This window comes from Photinus pyralis, unplaced genomic scaffold (assembly GCF_008802855.1).
Source record: "Photinus pyralis isolate 1611_PpyrPB1 unplaced genomic scaffold, Ppyr1.3 Ppyr1.4_LG3b, whole genome shotgun sequence".
Lineage (NCBI taxonomy): Eukaryota > Metazoa > Arthropoda > Insecta > Coleoptera > Lampyridae > Photinus > Photinus pyralis.
Genome location: NW_022170510.1, coordinates 4,373,371 through 4,387,636, shown reverse-complemented (window position 1 = coordinate 4,387,636; position 14,266 = coordinate 4,373,371). Strand labels below are relative to the sequence as shown.

Sequence of the window (14,266 nt, the reverse complement as noted above, 5' to 3'; positions counted from 1 at the left end):
TATACAGAAAAATAAGTTCTTTCGTTTAATTTAATAAAAATCTTGCCCAATATACAGGGTGGTCCAAATTAGACACTTTCTTATGGACACGCCCATTATTTTAAGAAATAGAAAGAATGGACCTAGGTATCGGGAGCTCAATTTTGAAGAGAAAATCACTGGCGCAAACAGTTTTTTCATATGGACCACCATGTATATTTTGGAGTTTTTCAAAAGAGTGTAAAGTTTTCTAAATTTTGATGTATCACTTATTATATTTACATTAAATATTTCTAATATTGCATGTTATACAGTAAAATATTTTTATTGCAGACATTCCATGGCGAACAAAAGATGGCAGGATTGTATAAACGACAATAAATTCCTTGGTTATCTGCATTATTTATTGTATATTATATTTATTATATGAGTTATTTGTTTTACTCACACGACTTTTCAGGTCCTTTGTTTTTGGTGTTTTGAAACTAAAAATATTTGGAATCGATAAAAAGTTTCAAATAACCCAGAGATTTTAATTTAAACAATCCTGCCTTCTTTTGTTCGCCATGGAAACCTAGATGTCAATATTGCAAATAATATTTAATGTAAGTACAAGTGATACATCAAAATTTAGGAAACTTTACGATCATTTGAAAAACTCCAAAATATGTAAGGTAGTTCATATGAAAAAATGTAGTTTAGGGTCGTATAGAAAAAACTAAACACCCTGTATAAAAACTGCGAATCGCGATAGATTCTACATAAAAAAGTGCCCTAAGGAAGATTTTGCCAAAATCAATTATTTTTAATGATAAGAAAGTTATGGCATGGGGGCATTTAAAGAAATCGGCTAAATTCGAGAAACGCCCTCTACCGGCCAAACGATTGATATATCTGAATTCTGTTTGTGCCAATGATTTTCTCTTCAAAATTGAGCTTCTGATACCTTGGTCCATTTGGGCTATCTCTTCAAATAAATTACGTTTCCATAAGAAAGTGTCCAGTTTGGACCACCCTGTACATATCCAAAATTTTAACAAAATTGGCTTAAAATGATCTAAAACGCCGACATTCGATAACATTTTGACAATTTCTATATTTCTAGTCTCAACACGAACTTTATTTACAATGGAAGAATCTTGCTTTTACAATGTTAAACAGATCTCTAATTTACCACACAAAACAACCCAAAATTCACTAATTAAAATCCTTAAAGGACCCGATCTGTATATAAATATAAAAATACACATTATATTATTTATATGACGTCTAAAAAATACCATATAGTCGTCCAATTGGACCAAAATTAAATCGCCTCTAATTCAAGTTCCCGGACTTAGTTGTTTTGGAACGTAGACGTAAACCCCACGAGGATAGTATTACCGCATGTTAATTCCCGACAGACTGACCCCGTAACGTTAATGGAAACACCTTGTATAATATTCCCTAATATCCAGCATCTAAAACTACGCAACGCTAGCGCAATTCAAAAAATTCAGCCCTATTAAAGCCTCCCGTTACAAAATGATGTGGATTTGTACCGAAAATATGCAGCTCTATACGTCCCTCAAATATGCACATCAAATACGTTTGTAAAACTTTGTGTGTTTTAGGTACACCCTTAAAAGGCAAGGTAACATTTTATAAGTAATTTGGTGACCGTTTTAGTAGTTTTAGTCTATTTTGTCATTAAAGGGAAGGTTCGTGATCATATCCAAGGAGACTGGGGGTGCGGATTATATCATTCAACTAGTGTGGGGATCATCCATTTATTGCTATTTAAAATGTTAATTATAATTTAAATTATTTTAACTGCTGAACAATTAACGCGACGGGATTTGCATCCCCAAGGATAAGTTGTGCAGATTTCCAATTCAGAATGGAGGAAAATAGTTACAGTTGTATAGAATTCTTATCAGATAGATCTCAGTTCGTCGAACTTACCGGTAAATGTGGTGAAATCATCAACAATAAATTTAACTCAGCTGAGCTACAATACGACATGGGTACCCCACAGGGTTCAACTCTGGCTCCACTACTCTTCGCTATCTACGTGAACGACATGGATGAAGCATTTGCTGATCTCGGTGTTGCTCTCTGCAAATACGCAGATGACACCTCCATGATACTTTCCGATAAAAATCTAGACAGCCTAACTGGGAAAGTCAATAATGCAGTGCTACGAATGATGGAGTGGTGTACTGCTAATAAACTAAAGCTAAATGACTCAAAAACAAGCGTAATCTTCTATCACAATTGTCGCGCAAGCTCGCCGAGTTACCCAACTATATACATAAACAATAAAGTACTATCATTCGACAGCAACGAAAGATTTCTAGGCGTGCACATTAATGAAAATTTAAACTGGGCTACACATGTCAACCATATATGCGCCAAACTTAGTCGTGCAAGCTATACAATTTTATGTTTGCGGGATGTTGTCTGGTCATTCACACTCTTACTATATTATTATGCCCATGTGCAAAGCCACCTACTATACTATTATCATTTGGGGTCATGCGCCAGCTGCGAACAGAGTTCTAATTGCTCAGAAACGCATAATACGGCGATTGTGTCATCTGGTCCAAGAGAGCACTGCCGGCCACTTTTCAGGCGCATGAAAATTATGACTGTCTGCTCTCTCTATATCTACAGATGTGTTCTCTATACGTTCGACAACCTCCATCAATTCAGTACCAACCAAGATGTCAGCAGCACGATGAAAACGCGTTTCGCACGGCAACTCTGTATCCCAAAACACACTACACATTTATATGAACAATCTCCCACATATAGGTGCATTAAATTATTTAATCACCTACCTATGCGGATCCAAAAATGCAAAGCAGCACAATTTAAATCCTTGGCGAAAAATTTCTTTCTGGAGCACCCATATTACACAGTGGTGGAGTACTTGGCAGGCTCTCCAGTATGATATCGAGAGTCCTATATGTCTCTTGTCTTTTGTTTTATACACTTATAAATGTTTTATATACTTATATGTTACGTTTGTCACTAACTAATTGTTTGTATACGATTTACTCTCCTGACGACCCTATATTACTAATGTAATCTGAAAGGGAAATAAATAAATATGAAATATGAAATAGAACTATGAACGATTTCCAACAAAATTGCGACGAATGTTAAAAACTATCGGGTGCCATTTAGAAAACTTGAACCTGAATCTTTAATATAGGAACCAAAGGGGTGTATGATTTAATACTCTACTTAATTCTTTGATTCTAAAACAGTTGTTTCTATGTAAATAAGTTTGAGGTTAAAAATTAACTCGCTTTTGGTATTTCTACTTCAATTCATCGCCCCGCTCCTTTTGTAACGTTTCTTGGTTACATTTGATGGTACCCGCAACAATACTTATTGAAGATTGTTATTATAAAGTTTTTTTTAGAAATAAACATTTAAATTTTGTGCATTACAATCCCATATCACAGACAACCATATCAATAAGCGTTCTCTAATGTTGACACACTACACACATGAATTGCTGCATGGAATAATTACTGTATATTCGATAAACAGAATTTGATCTATTGGCGAAAAGCTGTGCAATAGGAGAGTATTATGCTGACTGTTTTTTCACAAATAGCTGTACACATTCATCATGCATTGGGGCAGTTTCAATTGAATTTATTGTTTTACTGATAGTAGAAACACTCGCATCGCACCCTCATGGTAGCTGTCTGCTATATATACACATGAAAATTACATCCGCTCAAAAAACATGAAAAGGATTGAGCTTTATTTTGCGGGCGAGAAACGGATCGTAAAGTGAGAGGTTTTGCAACGTATACTTATCACTCCATTGTCCCTTTTGGGATTAAGGTTTCTTTAACTATGCAACCGGAAACGTTCTATATAAATATACATAGGTCTCAAATATATCAAGGTCCATATTCTTAAAGTTACTTACTCATTTCCATGACCGCCTTGTAGATTTGGAACAGATTTTCAAGTACACGAAATACTACTTATTACCAGTTCACATGCTTTGGCATTTGTGAACTTTTTACGTGGCTAACACAAACGAATAAACAAAAATTGTTTACATTTAGGAACGAAACCGTCTGTATTAGAAATGGGGTGTGCCTGGTCAAATGCAGTTAGTCATTAAGTTGCTGATATTAAAAGTAATAGTTGTCGAATAAGGGGCAACATTTCAATTAAAACTTAACCAGCAACGAATTGACTAAGAAAAGTGGGCATTTGTAACCTTAACAAAGAGGCCTGTGTACGCCCACCTCGAATTTCCACAAGCACTACGTTTATTGTATTTTTTTTTCAAAAAGAGAAAGGGATAAATTTTTTAAATACCTGTTCTTTACATATCTCAAACGTTTGTAACAAGGAACCAAATGAAGGGGTGATGTATCATCGCGCCCGTTACTTACGAGTCCGTATCAGAGGTTGTACATGAACCCCAGCATCCCTAGCTACTGGGGCGCAGCATCCCTTACTGTTTCTTTGGAATAGGCGGTGGCGCTCGAACGTCTCCGAAATCCGCTAGTCAATAACGGGTCGCTGGCGCAAAATTCAGGAGGGGCGCCTGGATTAACTATGATGTTATTATATGAACGGGACTAAACTATGAATGAATTATTCCACGAATTATTCGTTTGATTCTTATACCTATTGATTTTTTTGCCGCGGTAATTGCGCGAATAAACTTCTTAGCCACATTAAATGATAATAAAAGAGTTATTTAGTCCTTTATATTCCTTAGCCGGAGCAATTTTCTGTGAAGCGTAAGACAAGAGGAACTTCAAAAGATCTTCAGACTTTAAATAGGTTAATTGATTATGAAAAAAAATGTAAATTTTAATCTGAAATTTAAAATTTAATGTTCGAAAACTTAAGTGTAACCATGGGAATAATCAGCGTATTCCCCCAAAGCCATATCTAATAAAGAGAATGAACATTCGGAAAACAAATCCGCACAGTCTGTATTTTCTTTTTCGTGGCCAATACGATAAGCCCAATGATATAAGCGATGTTCTTCCGGTTCCCAGTTCATTATTTTCTGTAAAGGAAAACTGAAAAATCGTATAATCAGATAAAGCTGTCAAATAAGTAAGCTGCGGCCTTACCGAAACGCAATTCGAATTAATTCCTCAACCAGGCCCGTTTGTCTTGATAAAAATCGCCTGGATGTTTCGCATAAAGCTCTCAATATGCAAGAACGTCCGTTAAATCCCATGCTATAAAAGAAACGCATAAGTAAAGCTAGTTCTTTTGAAACGTGGTAGCGTATACGAGTCCATAATAGTCTCCATGTTTCGATACAAATCTCTTCGATTTCTCCGTTGCATTACATGCTTGGGATGGAGAAATTGTCTCAGTACAGAGGATTCGTTCGGAAGATCGTAGGCAATTCCCCAATTTATGGCTTCCGTAAAAATTTGTTCCGGCAAAGTAGTTTGTGCAGTTAGACATATGGCGATCTAAAATGTGGATTTTAAAATTCAGCAGAGTTTTATGACTTTGGGTTTTTAGCATTCTCTTGAAAGTTATTGGTTTTTTTTTATTAACAACGAAATAAAAATAGAAATCTAGAGGATATCACTATCGGAAAGATATAAAGCGGAATAACTCACAGACAAACTGGAGCCCTCTGGAAAGACTAGATATCTTTTGCGGCGCAGCAATAGAGAATTTTCACTCTTCGGACTACTACATGTTATTTTGAAAGCGAGCAGGCAAAATACTACCGAAATAAATGAACAACGATTCATCTCAGCGCGATCCTTAATAGTAAATTAAACTCGAAGAAAGAAGATACATTCGTATCTGATAAATGGAAAGTAAATATTTGTTCTTTTAGAAGCAACGGTGCGTGAATTTAATTGCCGACGGAGTATTGAACTAGACGAGTGTTTCATAACATTAAGACCGTTAATCCTTAATTAGTATAACAAACGTCATGTTAACAAACCGAAAGTGCGGTTTCTATGGCTGGTTTGAGTGTCTTCCTTTATTATTTAATTAGAAGAAACATGTGCCAAAGATTTTACGGATACATTGCATTATCAGTACTTGCCAACATACTACCGTCACATAGTGATAACACCTTTAAAAACCTCTCCAGAACGAAACGCTTCTTAATTTTCCCAGATGGGAGTTCTCTTCAACTCGGTACGAAACTGGCACAGCCTGAAAACAAGGTTAATCGTTTATTTTTAGTCTTCTGCTTTACAATTCCAATAAGTGGCAAAGCGGACATATTCACAATAGGATGGACAGCTGCGCTGGCTTGGGAGCTTCCATCCGAACCAATACATCTGTTTAAAAAGAAGGTGCAGGGAATGGAACGTGTCGACAAACCGGGAAGTGTATCTTCCGGCGGTTGGTCAGTTCAAAAAGCATCTTCCTCAACAAGTGACTCGATTAAAAATACTTACACGGCATCAGCTATTAAGGATTCTTTAACCGCCCCCGGATACAGCAAGATCCGCTATAACGGAAAACCTGATACAAGTTATCGCGAATATCTAAGAGGGAAATATGTCGACTACCGACCTATTTATGACGCTTTAGATTTAAAGACGCCTTTCAAATCTAATATCGTGATGAAGGAACCGTCTTCGTTTTATGAGCATCCTGTGTACAAGGAAGTGCATAGAAGGACGAGAAGGGATCTCTTTGCAAAAATTGAGAAATTTCTAGACGCGTATGTATTGCTTTCCTCTATTGAAAATCGTTATGATAAATTGATGTCAAACTATAGACGCTGTCTTGTTTATCTCCAATATTCTGAATTTTCATCACTCTGCTTCCCCTTGCCATTACTTCTGATATAAAATTTCAAACTCAACTTCACGTTTGAATTTGTAAAACTCGCCGGTTTTGTATAAATTTCTTTTTAAATGTAAACACGATAGTCCTGGGTGATAAAGAAGTTACTGTATCTTAATGTGCTTGTCAAAAGGGCTAGCGAATCTTATTTCTATGTAAAACGATATCGATGTATCTTTGTTTCCACACATTCTGATTTAGCGTACCGAGCTTCCATTTTAACGCAGCGAAAAACATGAATAGTTTTTAGAGTTACATTAACTATAGCACTATGGATCATAGTATAGCGCGAAATTAGCTAGGAACCACGTATAACGTACATCCTCGCTATTCTTAGGATATTTTACCCCGAATGAATAATAGGTACCTATTGGGCCATAAAATTTATTACTTCTAATTTAGAAACTTTCATGCTGAAAATCAGACTGAGATTTTCTTATATGAGAAGAGATGGAATTCCATACTAATAGTTAAAAGTGACAATTATCGACAAACGAATTTGCAACAATATGACATTTTTTGTTTAATTCAAAAGACTCATGTAATTAGTTAAACATCCAATACTTGCTTCAAGTTAAGTCGAACTTAAAATCTGTGGCAACGATTATTAACACAATCGTTGCTATGGTATCTAAGTTATGCTTAACTTTAAGGGATACTTAATTTTGACGGTGCAATTGGCCCTTATTTCCTTCTAAGGAGCAGAATTGGACACTGGTAAACAGACTTTTTACAAACGAACCGAAAAAATGTATCAACTATTAAACACTGCCTAAAAAATATAGGTACTAGTTAATACAACCTACACTTTACGTCTACGAATTTTTTTAAATTAATATGAACAATTTCCACCGAATAATACAATTTTTTTAATGATTAAAATAGCCACAAAATAGCCAAGTTATCTCCTAACAATTACATTTATCTCTCACAAATAAAGGAAAAACTTAATAAATCAACTCGAAACTGTCACATTTACACTAATAAGCAACTTGATAACGAATAAAAATTCGAGATTGCCACAACAATTTCTTAATCTCACAATCCCAAGCAATACCTTATCATTAATTAACAATTAGGCGGCCGAATCCATTTCAAATGTTTTAATTTCAAAAACAACGTCCTGAATATTGATAAAGTTAAACGTAATCCAGTTCCTATTTTTCCTTAAGATAATCTCAATTAAACCACAAACCTAACTCTTTTTTCCAAACTTTTAAATTCGTGATCACGTTTTATAACCCTTTTTATTATCTAACAATGAAATAAACATTCAAAATACCTTTAATTTTCAATATTTCAAATACCTGTTATTATTAATAATCTCAGACGTTATTACAAGGAAGCTTTTTACTAAATTTAAATTAAATTTCCAAGAAAATGACGCAAAAGAAAATTACGTCCTAGTCAATAGGTCTTTATTTAAGTATAATATCATGAAATATGTGCAATAAATAAGCTAATAAATTGGCTCCTTTCTGCAAGAACACTTTATTAAATTGCAAAAGTGAAAAAGAATTTTTTATTTATCTTAATTTGTTTTAACAAACGGACTCAACCAAGAACAATTTAGATTTACAATGGTTATGTAGATACAAATGTTTGCCGAGTGATTCCGGATTCCTGTTTTGGCTGTATGTACAATGGAAAATTCTTTTCTATTATCAGATATCGGCTGGGTTGGAGCTGATTCTTCAACTACCTTTGAAATTGTAGACTTGTAGAATTTTGAAGATAACGAAACGTCGGAGGTTATTATAGTTTTTGCTGACCAAGAAAGTTTCTTTACTAGCACATAATTTAGTAAATATAGTCGAAACCACACAATTAACTTTACTGATTTTTTACAGAAAAGGGAAAGTTTTGTTTCAACACCCGATACTTAAATTCTTAGTAATGCGAAAATGTTCTTTAACAAGAACGATGCGTGTATTTCATAGTTTGTTGTCCGGAAATGTTCTCGTTACTTGATACGCGATAACGAAAGATTACTTATTTTTGCGAATACTAACTTCGGGTTAAGTTTTTTGTTCGATCCCCGGTCAAAACGATTTAACTTTTTTAAATGAGACCTTAAAATGTTAGTTACTTCTGATACCAGAACATTTTAAGGTCAAAGGCCAACACGCGAATGCCTAAGACCGTACCGGTCGCTTACAATGGCAAAAAGCGGTTGCTTCGAAGTTCTCCTCTTAGTTACTGACTATAATTTTGAGCGTTAGTGTCTATTCTACTACTAACACCAAACAGCTGTTAAAGATCCCACTCAATTCAGAACCTACAGCAAGTTCTACAGTACGAGTTTATCTCATGATGAGCAAAAAATGTAATACTATTTCTCCATTAAAAAAGACGGAATTTGCAGTTGCAACTACCGCCCTTTTTCCTGGTCCCTTATCAAAAGAGGGCGTTAAGGAGGAAGGAGGAGTGGAACTGGTTTCATACTTCATGGTACTCTAATGAAAAGTCTCAACGAAAGGAATTCATTTCTACCAACCATAGTCCTCCTCGACCCCTTATCGTGATCTGATCTATTCTCTTATATCTCCAGAACGGATTGTCGGAAGAGCGTACTCACAAAGGACGTCTGGAAGAAATATATCCATTTAACCGCAAAAGTCTTTCCCATAGGGCCCATGTAGGGGCTGTTGTACAAGTATGTTAACAAAATCTTGTTTCAAGAGTAAATATAGTTTATGTCTCTGCTCAAAAGAAACACAAGACGAAACAAGCTCCCATTCGCCACGGGAAGAGGATTGTTGGTGCAAGCAATTGGAATATTTCGAAAACCACATTTTGTCCTCGGTATGTTGTTCATGAATTTCAATCGGAATGCGGTTTCCGTCTATCCAAGAGAAAATTACGATAGATGGCAGGAGCGTAGTCAGGGGGACGGTTAGGGCTGTAGCCTAGCTCCTCCCACACGGACATAACTTTCTAAAGAGAGACGCTATCTTGAATCTCTTTATCATTCACCGTTTTTCACAACGTACGCACATCAGCCCCTTCTAAACCAAGTTCCTGGCTAGGCCACTGGATACAAATGAGTTTCCCAATCGTTACGGAAAAACCACAATAAATTTCAAATGAACTCGTGACCGATTCTTTCACCACAAAAACAGTTTACCACTCCTCGCAGAGAATTAACGGCGACACAGGCGATTGAAAAACCGTTACGGATAGCAATTTTCATTTACCATATTGGACAAAGCTTTGATCAAAATCGTCCAATAAATAAACCCCCAACAAGTATGCTGTGCGATATGTCATTTCCCCCTTCTGGTTTAGCCCTCAAACTTATTTGACTGAATAACTTGTCCGAGCTATTTGCTACCAAAGACAGATTCGAAAATTCGCGCAGAGGGTTGGGCGGACAGACAGAACACTGTTATTAATTTTTCTGCGAATACCCGATAGAGCCGCGTTTGTTACACTGGTTTTATTTTGAATGAAAATCGAATAATAAATGAAAGTATTACCAATGTTTCTGTGAACACAGTACATTTCACTAGGGAAACAGTTTACGACTGGTCATCGGAAAATCGTATAAACTTAATGTTCAGCAAAATAAATGTAGAGTTATTATACTGGGGCACCTTAAGTTGGAGACGCGGTTCATTAAAATATTTACACATATTACATACAATAATAATCTAAGCATTCCGATTCCACAGAGTCAATGTTGTTGAGATATGCTAATTCAATTCGCGTCCCTTGTATTACACCGAGTGTATATCACATCTAAATGCCAATTTATAGAGAGGTATGGTAGAATTCTCATTATTTTAGTACAATTTCGGTGACTTTGAGGCCTATTCTAGTGAACATAATTGAAGTTAAATTCGAAAATGCGTTCCTTTAGAAAATGCAATGCTCTTAGAAGTTTTAAAGTAATTTTGGCCGTAGATGTACCAAACCACAGCCCGGAACCGCAAATTAAGTCTTATTTAATACAAAAACGTTCTTCGCTCTTCTTTCGAAGTGAAAGAACAAGCGACGCTTCTTACTAGAGCTAAACACACAAACTTCAATTTATAAACGAGAATAGAACAAACAGTTGTGTTTTAAATTATCTGATGTGTAAAACCTAATTTACTAACGTTGAGTGAAAAGTAAAGAAACTCGTGTATTGTTAATGTGTGTTTAAATAACAGAAAGCGAGAAAAGTAACCTCGCTTAGATTTACAGTTTGAATTCGTGAAAATTTTCACCTCGTTTTTGTATAAAGTTACCATAAACATACATAAATAATCAATACAAACCTAAAAACGGCATCCATTTTTATTTCTTTCGCCCCTGGCTGTAGTAAAATGAACAAACCGACGTAAATATATGGTTTTTTTTTTCGTTAAATATACGTCTTCTAGGCCATCCCTTAGGCAAATAATTTGAAAGTGTTTGGCACACGGGGACTATAAACCACCTCATCCTATTTACGATCCTTTCGCTATTATTTTGTTGAAACTATATAAAAATGATCTTGTCACGTTTTATGGATATTTATTTTTAGACAAAGACAAAATGGGAAAGCTTGCCTACTGAAAGCCATTTGCGAGGTAACCCAACGTCCCGCAAATCACGTGGGAACTTTCATGGAGGAAATAATTAAAGCAATCTTCAAGTAAGTCGGTAATGCTTAGAATTACTCATGAAATTGATTGTTCCAGAATAAAGCAACACAAAAATAATGAGGGAGAAGACGAATATGACTCGGCTGCGGATGAAAAGCACAATTGCACGGAGAGATATTCAAGATGCACATCGTCTGTATGGGGGTTATTATAACTCCCCTTAAAGAGACTCTATTCTCGTTTTAAAGCAAACGGATGGTCAATTGAACTTCTTAGGAAGCCTTCCAGAAGTGAATTTATACAACAAATATTTTAATGACTTGGTAAACGTTATTATTGGTTTAGATCTCCATGTGTAACTATGTAGAATGTTAAACTTGTTGACATGTTGGTAATAATTTATTTCTCTGTGCCTGAAACTGTGTATTAATTTGAGATTTTAACGTAAATAATATGATTTAATTTAGAAGATGAATTGCTTTTATAAATTTTCGTTTGTAGCAGAAAATATAATTAATGGCGTCAATACATTTTGTACAATTTGTAAACGCAAGCCGTGAATCTAAAGCAACTTCATAATTTATTCAATGCCATTAATTTGGTTTAATTGGGGCCTCGCTGTAATGTGAACAATAATATCCTTTATACTTAACTTTCGTATTTCAGCAACACAAAAATATATGTGTAATGCGAAACCAGGAGACAGGTACTTATTATTGTTTCTACGGTCCTTCCCTGGCCTGCAGGCTGCAACGGGGTTTGAAAATAAAGATTTTACCATTTCTTAAACGTGTTGATTAAACAAGACCTTATAGTGAAAAAGATTACGGTGTTACCAGATTTGAATTTATCCACGGCTAGCTCGCTTTAATAATTGGTTCTGAGACCCTTAACTCAGCACCTTGATGAAAAAAAGTCACTCTTGAAATTAAACATAAGTTTGCTATATTTGTTTACACATTTATTACAAAATACTCTTGTTTGGTGTCAGCATTTAATTTTTGGACGATGCAGTCCTTTTCTATTGTTTCTACAGATTTCTGTGCGTATTGAACACAAACAAGCTATTTTCCAATAAGTGAAACGTCCATTTTAGGTTCGACGGGGCATCTTTTACTAAACTAATCTTTTTATCCCTCTGAGTTACGGTCTTAACCCCTTTGACTTTCAAGACAGAGCAATTTTCGACTTCAGCACTGAACGCGTCCTTCTCTCAACCTTTAAAATTCCAAGAACTACGACATCTTTAACCTTCCTTTGGTTTATAGGAGCTTTGACCCTTACATCTTTTTGTCAGTTTACATTATACCATAATGAAAAGCAATACGGCCATTAAAAGCAATAACGCCCGGATTTTTGTTAGTGTCTCATTACCTACAATGGTATGGACGCATACAATTACCGTAGTAACATATAAAATGGGCCAGTTATATTTTCCCATTAAACAAAACGTAAAGTTCATCAAACTACAAGTGAAAACACGAACGACTATGAAACAAGTTCGTCTCAAGATGTAAATTCCCAAGATAGCAATTACATTCTCTGGTCCAATAACGTCGCATTGAGCAGCATTTCCTTGAAATATATTGCAGAAGGGACTTTAAACGAGTTAAAACGGCATACGAACGTGGACTGTAGATTCGATAATAAGCCGAAGAATTTTTCATGAATCGAATATAACTTACACTTACGAAAACTGAGTAAGTACGTGAGTTTAAACACCGTCCATAATGTCAGAACTTATAGTTTCGTGCAATAGCAGCGGAAAACACGTTCTGCAACACTTCCACTATAATACTAAATCACTAAAGAAAATCGATATGGGGTAAAATAGTTTTGAAAAGTTCGTCGTTCTAAGGGAAATTTTATTAGCTGGCGATCTTAGAGTTTTTGCAAGGTACCTATGACTATAAAACCGATTTTATTTAAGCACTTCCCGTAGCACCGCAGAGCTTCAACTCAACTGCGACGTGCCTGAGAGAGAGGGAGACTTGCCAAATGACGAAGATGATTCAATTACAAAGAAGTCGTTTGTATTTTATCTACTTAAGAAGTAGACACTAACGGTTTGTAATCGTATGGTTTTTTTACTAGCTGAATCCTTTGAAATAGATATAAAATATTATAAAAAAGGTGAATTTTACAAACTTTTTGTATTTTTGTTGATTATAAAAGTAAAAGCATTATCCAAAATGCATAGTTTACAATTTCAAAGTTTCAAGGTCCTTATGTTTCAATTTGTCATGTTAATGTACCTATCTGATTTTTTTAGCGAGGTTTTATGATGATTAAACGAGGTAGGTAGTTCACAAACGCTTATCCTAGTAATTGTGGAAGTTATACTACTATCAATAAAACATTTATTTTGATGGACGGACGACCACACCTTAGCATTCAACTGCAATATGCAATCTATATAAAGACGCCGTTTAATAAAACACTCGAAATATAGGCCTACTATAATAATATCATTGATAGAAAATTTTCCTCTAATAATTTGCGTTACTAAACAAATCCAATCAAAAAATCAGTTTAGATTTACAATGGTTATGTAAAACAATTAGTCACAATACCTTTTTTGTTGAAGATTTTCGAAATGGATGTTTGCCCTTGGACCCTTAACGAACCATTGTTTTATTGCACAATGGAAAAATTATTATGATTATTAGATGTCAGGTGGATCAAGGACTGAGAATGCCAGTTGCCTTAAAATCGCCTTGAAATTGTCGCTTCCGGAGAAAATTTTGAAAATAACGAATCGTTGGTGACTGTTTTAATGTTCCACTGATCAGGAACTTTCATCAATTTGTACAACTTTTTAATTTTTTTTTCACAGAAAAATGAAAGTTTTTCTTTCTTCGCCGTACCCTTAAATTTTAAATAATGCAAAATTGTTATTTTAT

At 35.1% G+C, this 14,266-nt stretch overlaps 2 protein-coding genes across 2 annotated transcripts; one reads left to right on the top strand and one right to left on the bottom strand.

Annotated features, from left to right (window-relative positions):
• Positions 1-4,852: 4,852 nt before the first annotated feature.
• LOC116167025 lies at positions 4,853-5,946 on the bottom strand. The gene is made up of 4 exons (XM_031482259.1): positions 5,595-5,946; positions 5,254-5,441; positions 5,088-5,198; positions 4,853-5,033 (listed from the first exon to the last, which is right to left on the bottom strand). The coding sequence occupies exons 1-4, from the start codon at positions 5,730-5,732 to the stop codon at positions 4,853-4,855; spliced, it is 618 nt and encodes a 205-aa protein (XP_031338119.1). The 5' UTR covers positions 5,733-5,946.
• LOC116167098 lies at positions 5,944-11,687 on the top strand. The gene is made up of 3 exons (XM_031482338.1): positions 5,944-6,667; positions 11,303-11,413; positions 11,460-11,687. Exons 1-3 carry the CDS (start codon positions 5,949-5,951, stop codon positions 11,575-11,577), a joined length of 948 nt encoding a protein of 315 aa, XP_031338198.1. The 5' UTR covers positions 5,944-5,948; the 3' UTR covers positions 11,578-11,687.
• The last annotated feature ends 2,579 nt before the right edge of the window (positions 11,688-14,266 follow it).

What these genes read in the sequence shown, in the direction of transcription:
- LOC116167025 (XM_031482259.1), bottom strand. Translation starts at nt 5,732, where the DNA reads ATGAATCGTTGTTCATTTATTTCGGTAGTATTTTGCCTGCTCGCTTTC. An exon ending in ATGGAGACTATTATGGACTC is followed by an intron (nt 5,199 to 5,253) that starts GTATACGCTACC and finishes TTTCTTTTATAG; the next exon opens with CATGGGATTTAACGGACGTT. An exon ending in TTAATTCGAATTGCGTTTCG is followed by an intron (nt 5,034 to 5,087) that starts GTAAGGCCGCAG and finishes ACGATTTTTCAG; the next exon opens with TTTTCCTTTACAGAAAATAA.
- LOC116167098 (XM_031482338.1), top strand. Translation starts at nt 5,949, where the DNA reads ATGGCTGGTTTGAGTGTCTTCCTTTATTATTTAATTAGAAGAAACATG. An exon ending in ATTGAGAAATTTCTAGACGC is followed by an intron (nt 6,668 to 11,302) that starts GTATGTATTGCT and finishes ATTTATTTTTAG; the next exon opens with ACAAAGACAAAATGGGAAAG. An exon ending in ATAATTAAAGCAATCTTCAA is followed by an intron (nt 11,414 to 11,459) that starts GTAAGTCGGTAA and finishes TGATTGTTCCAG; the next exon opens with AATAAAGCAACACAAAAATA.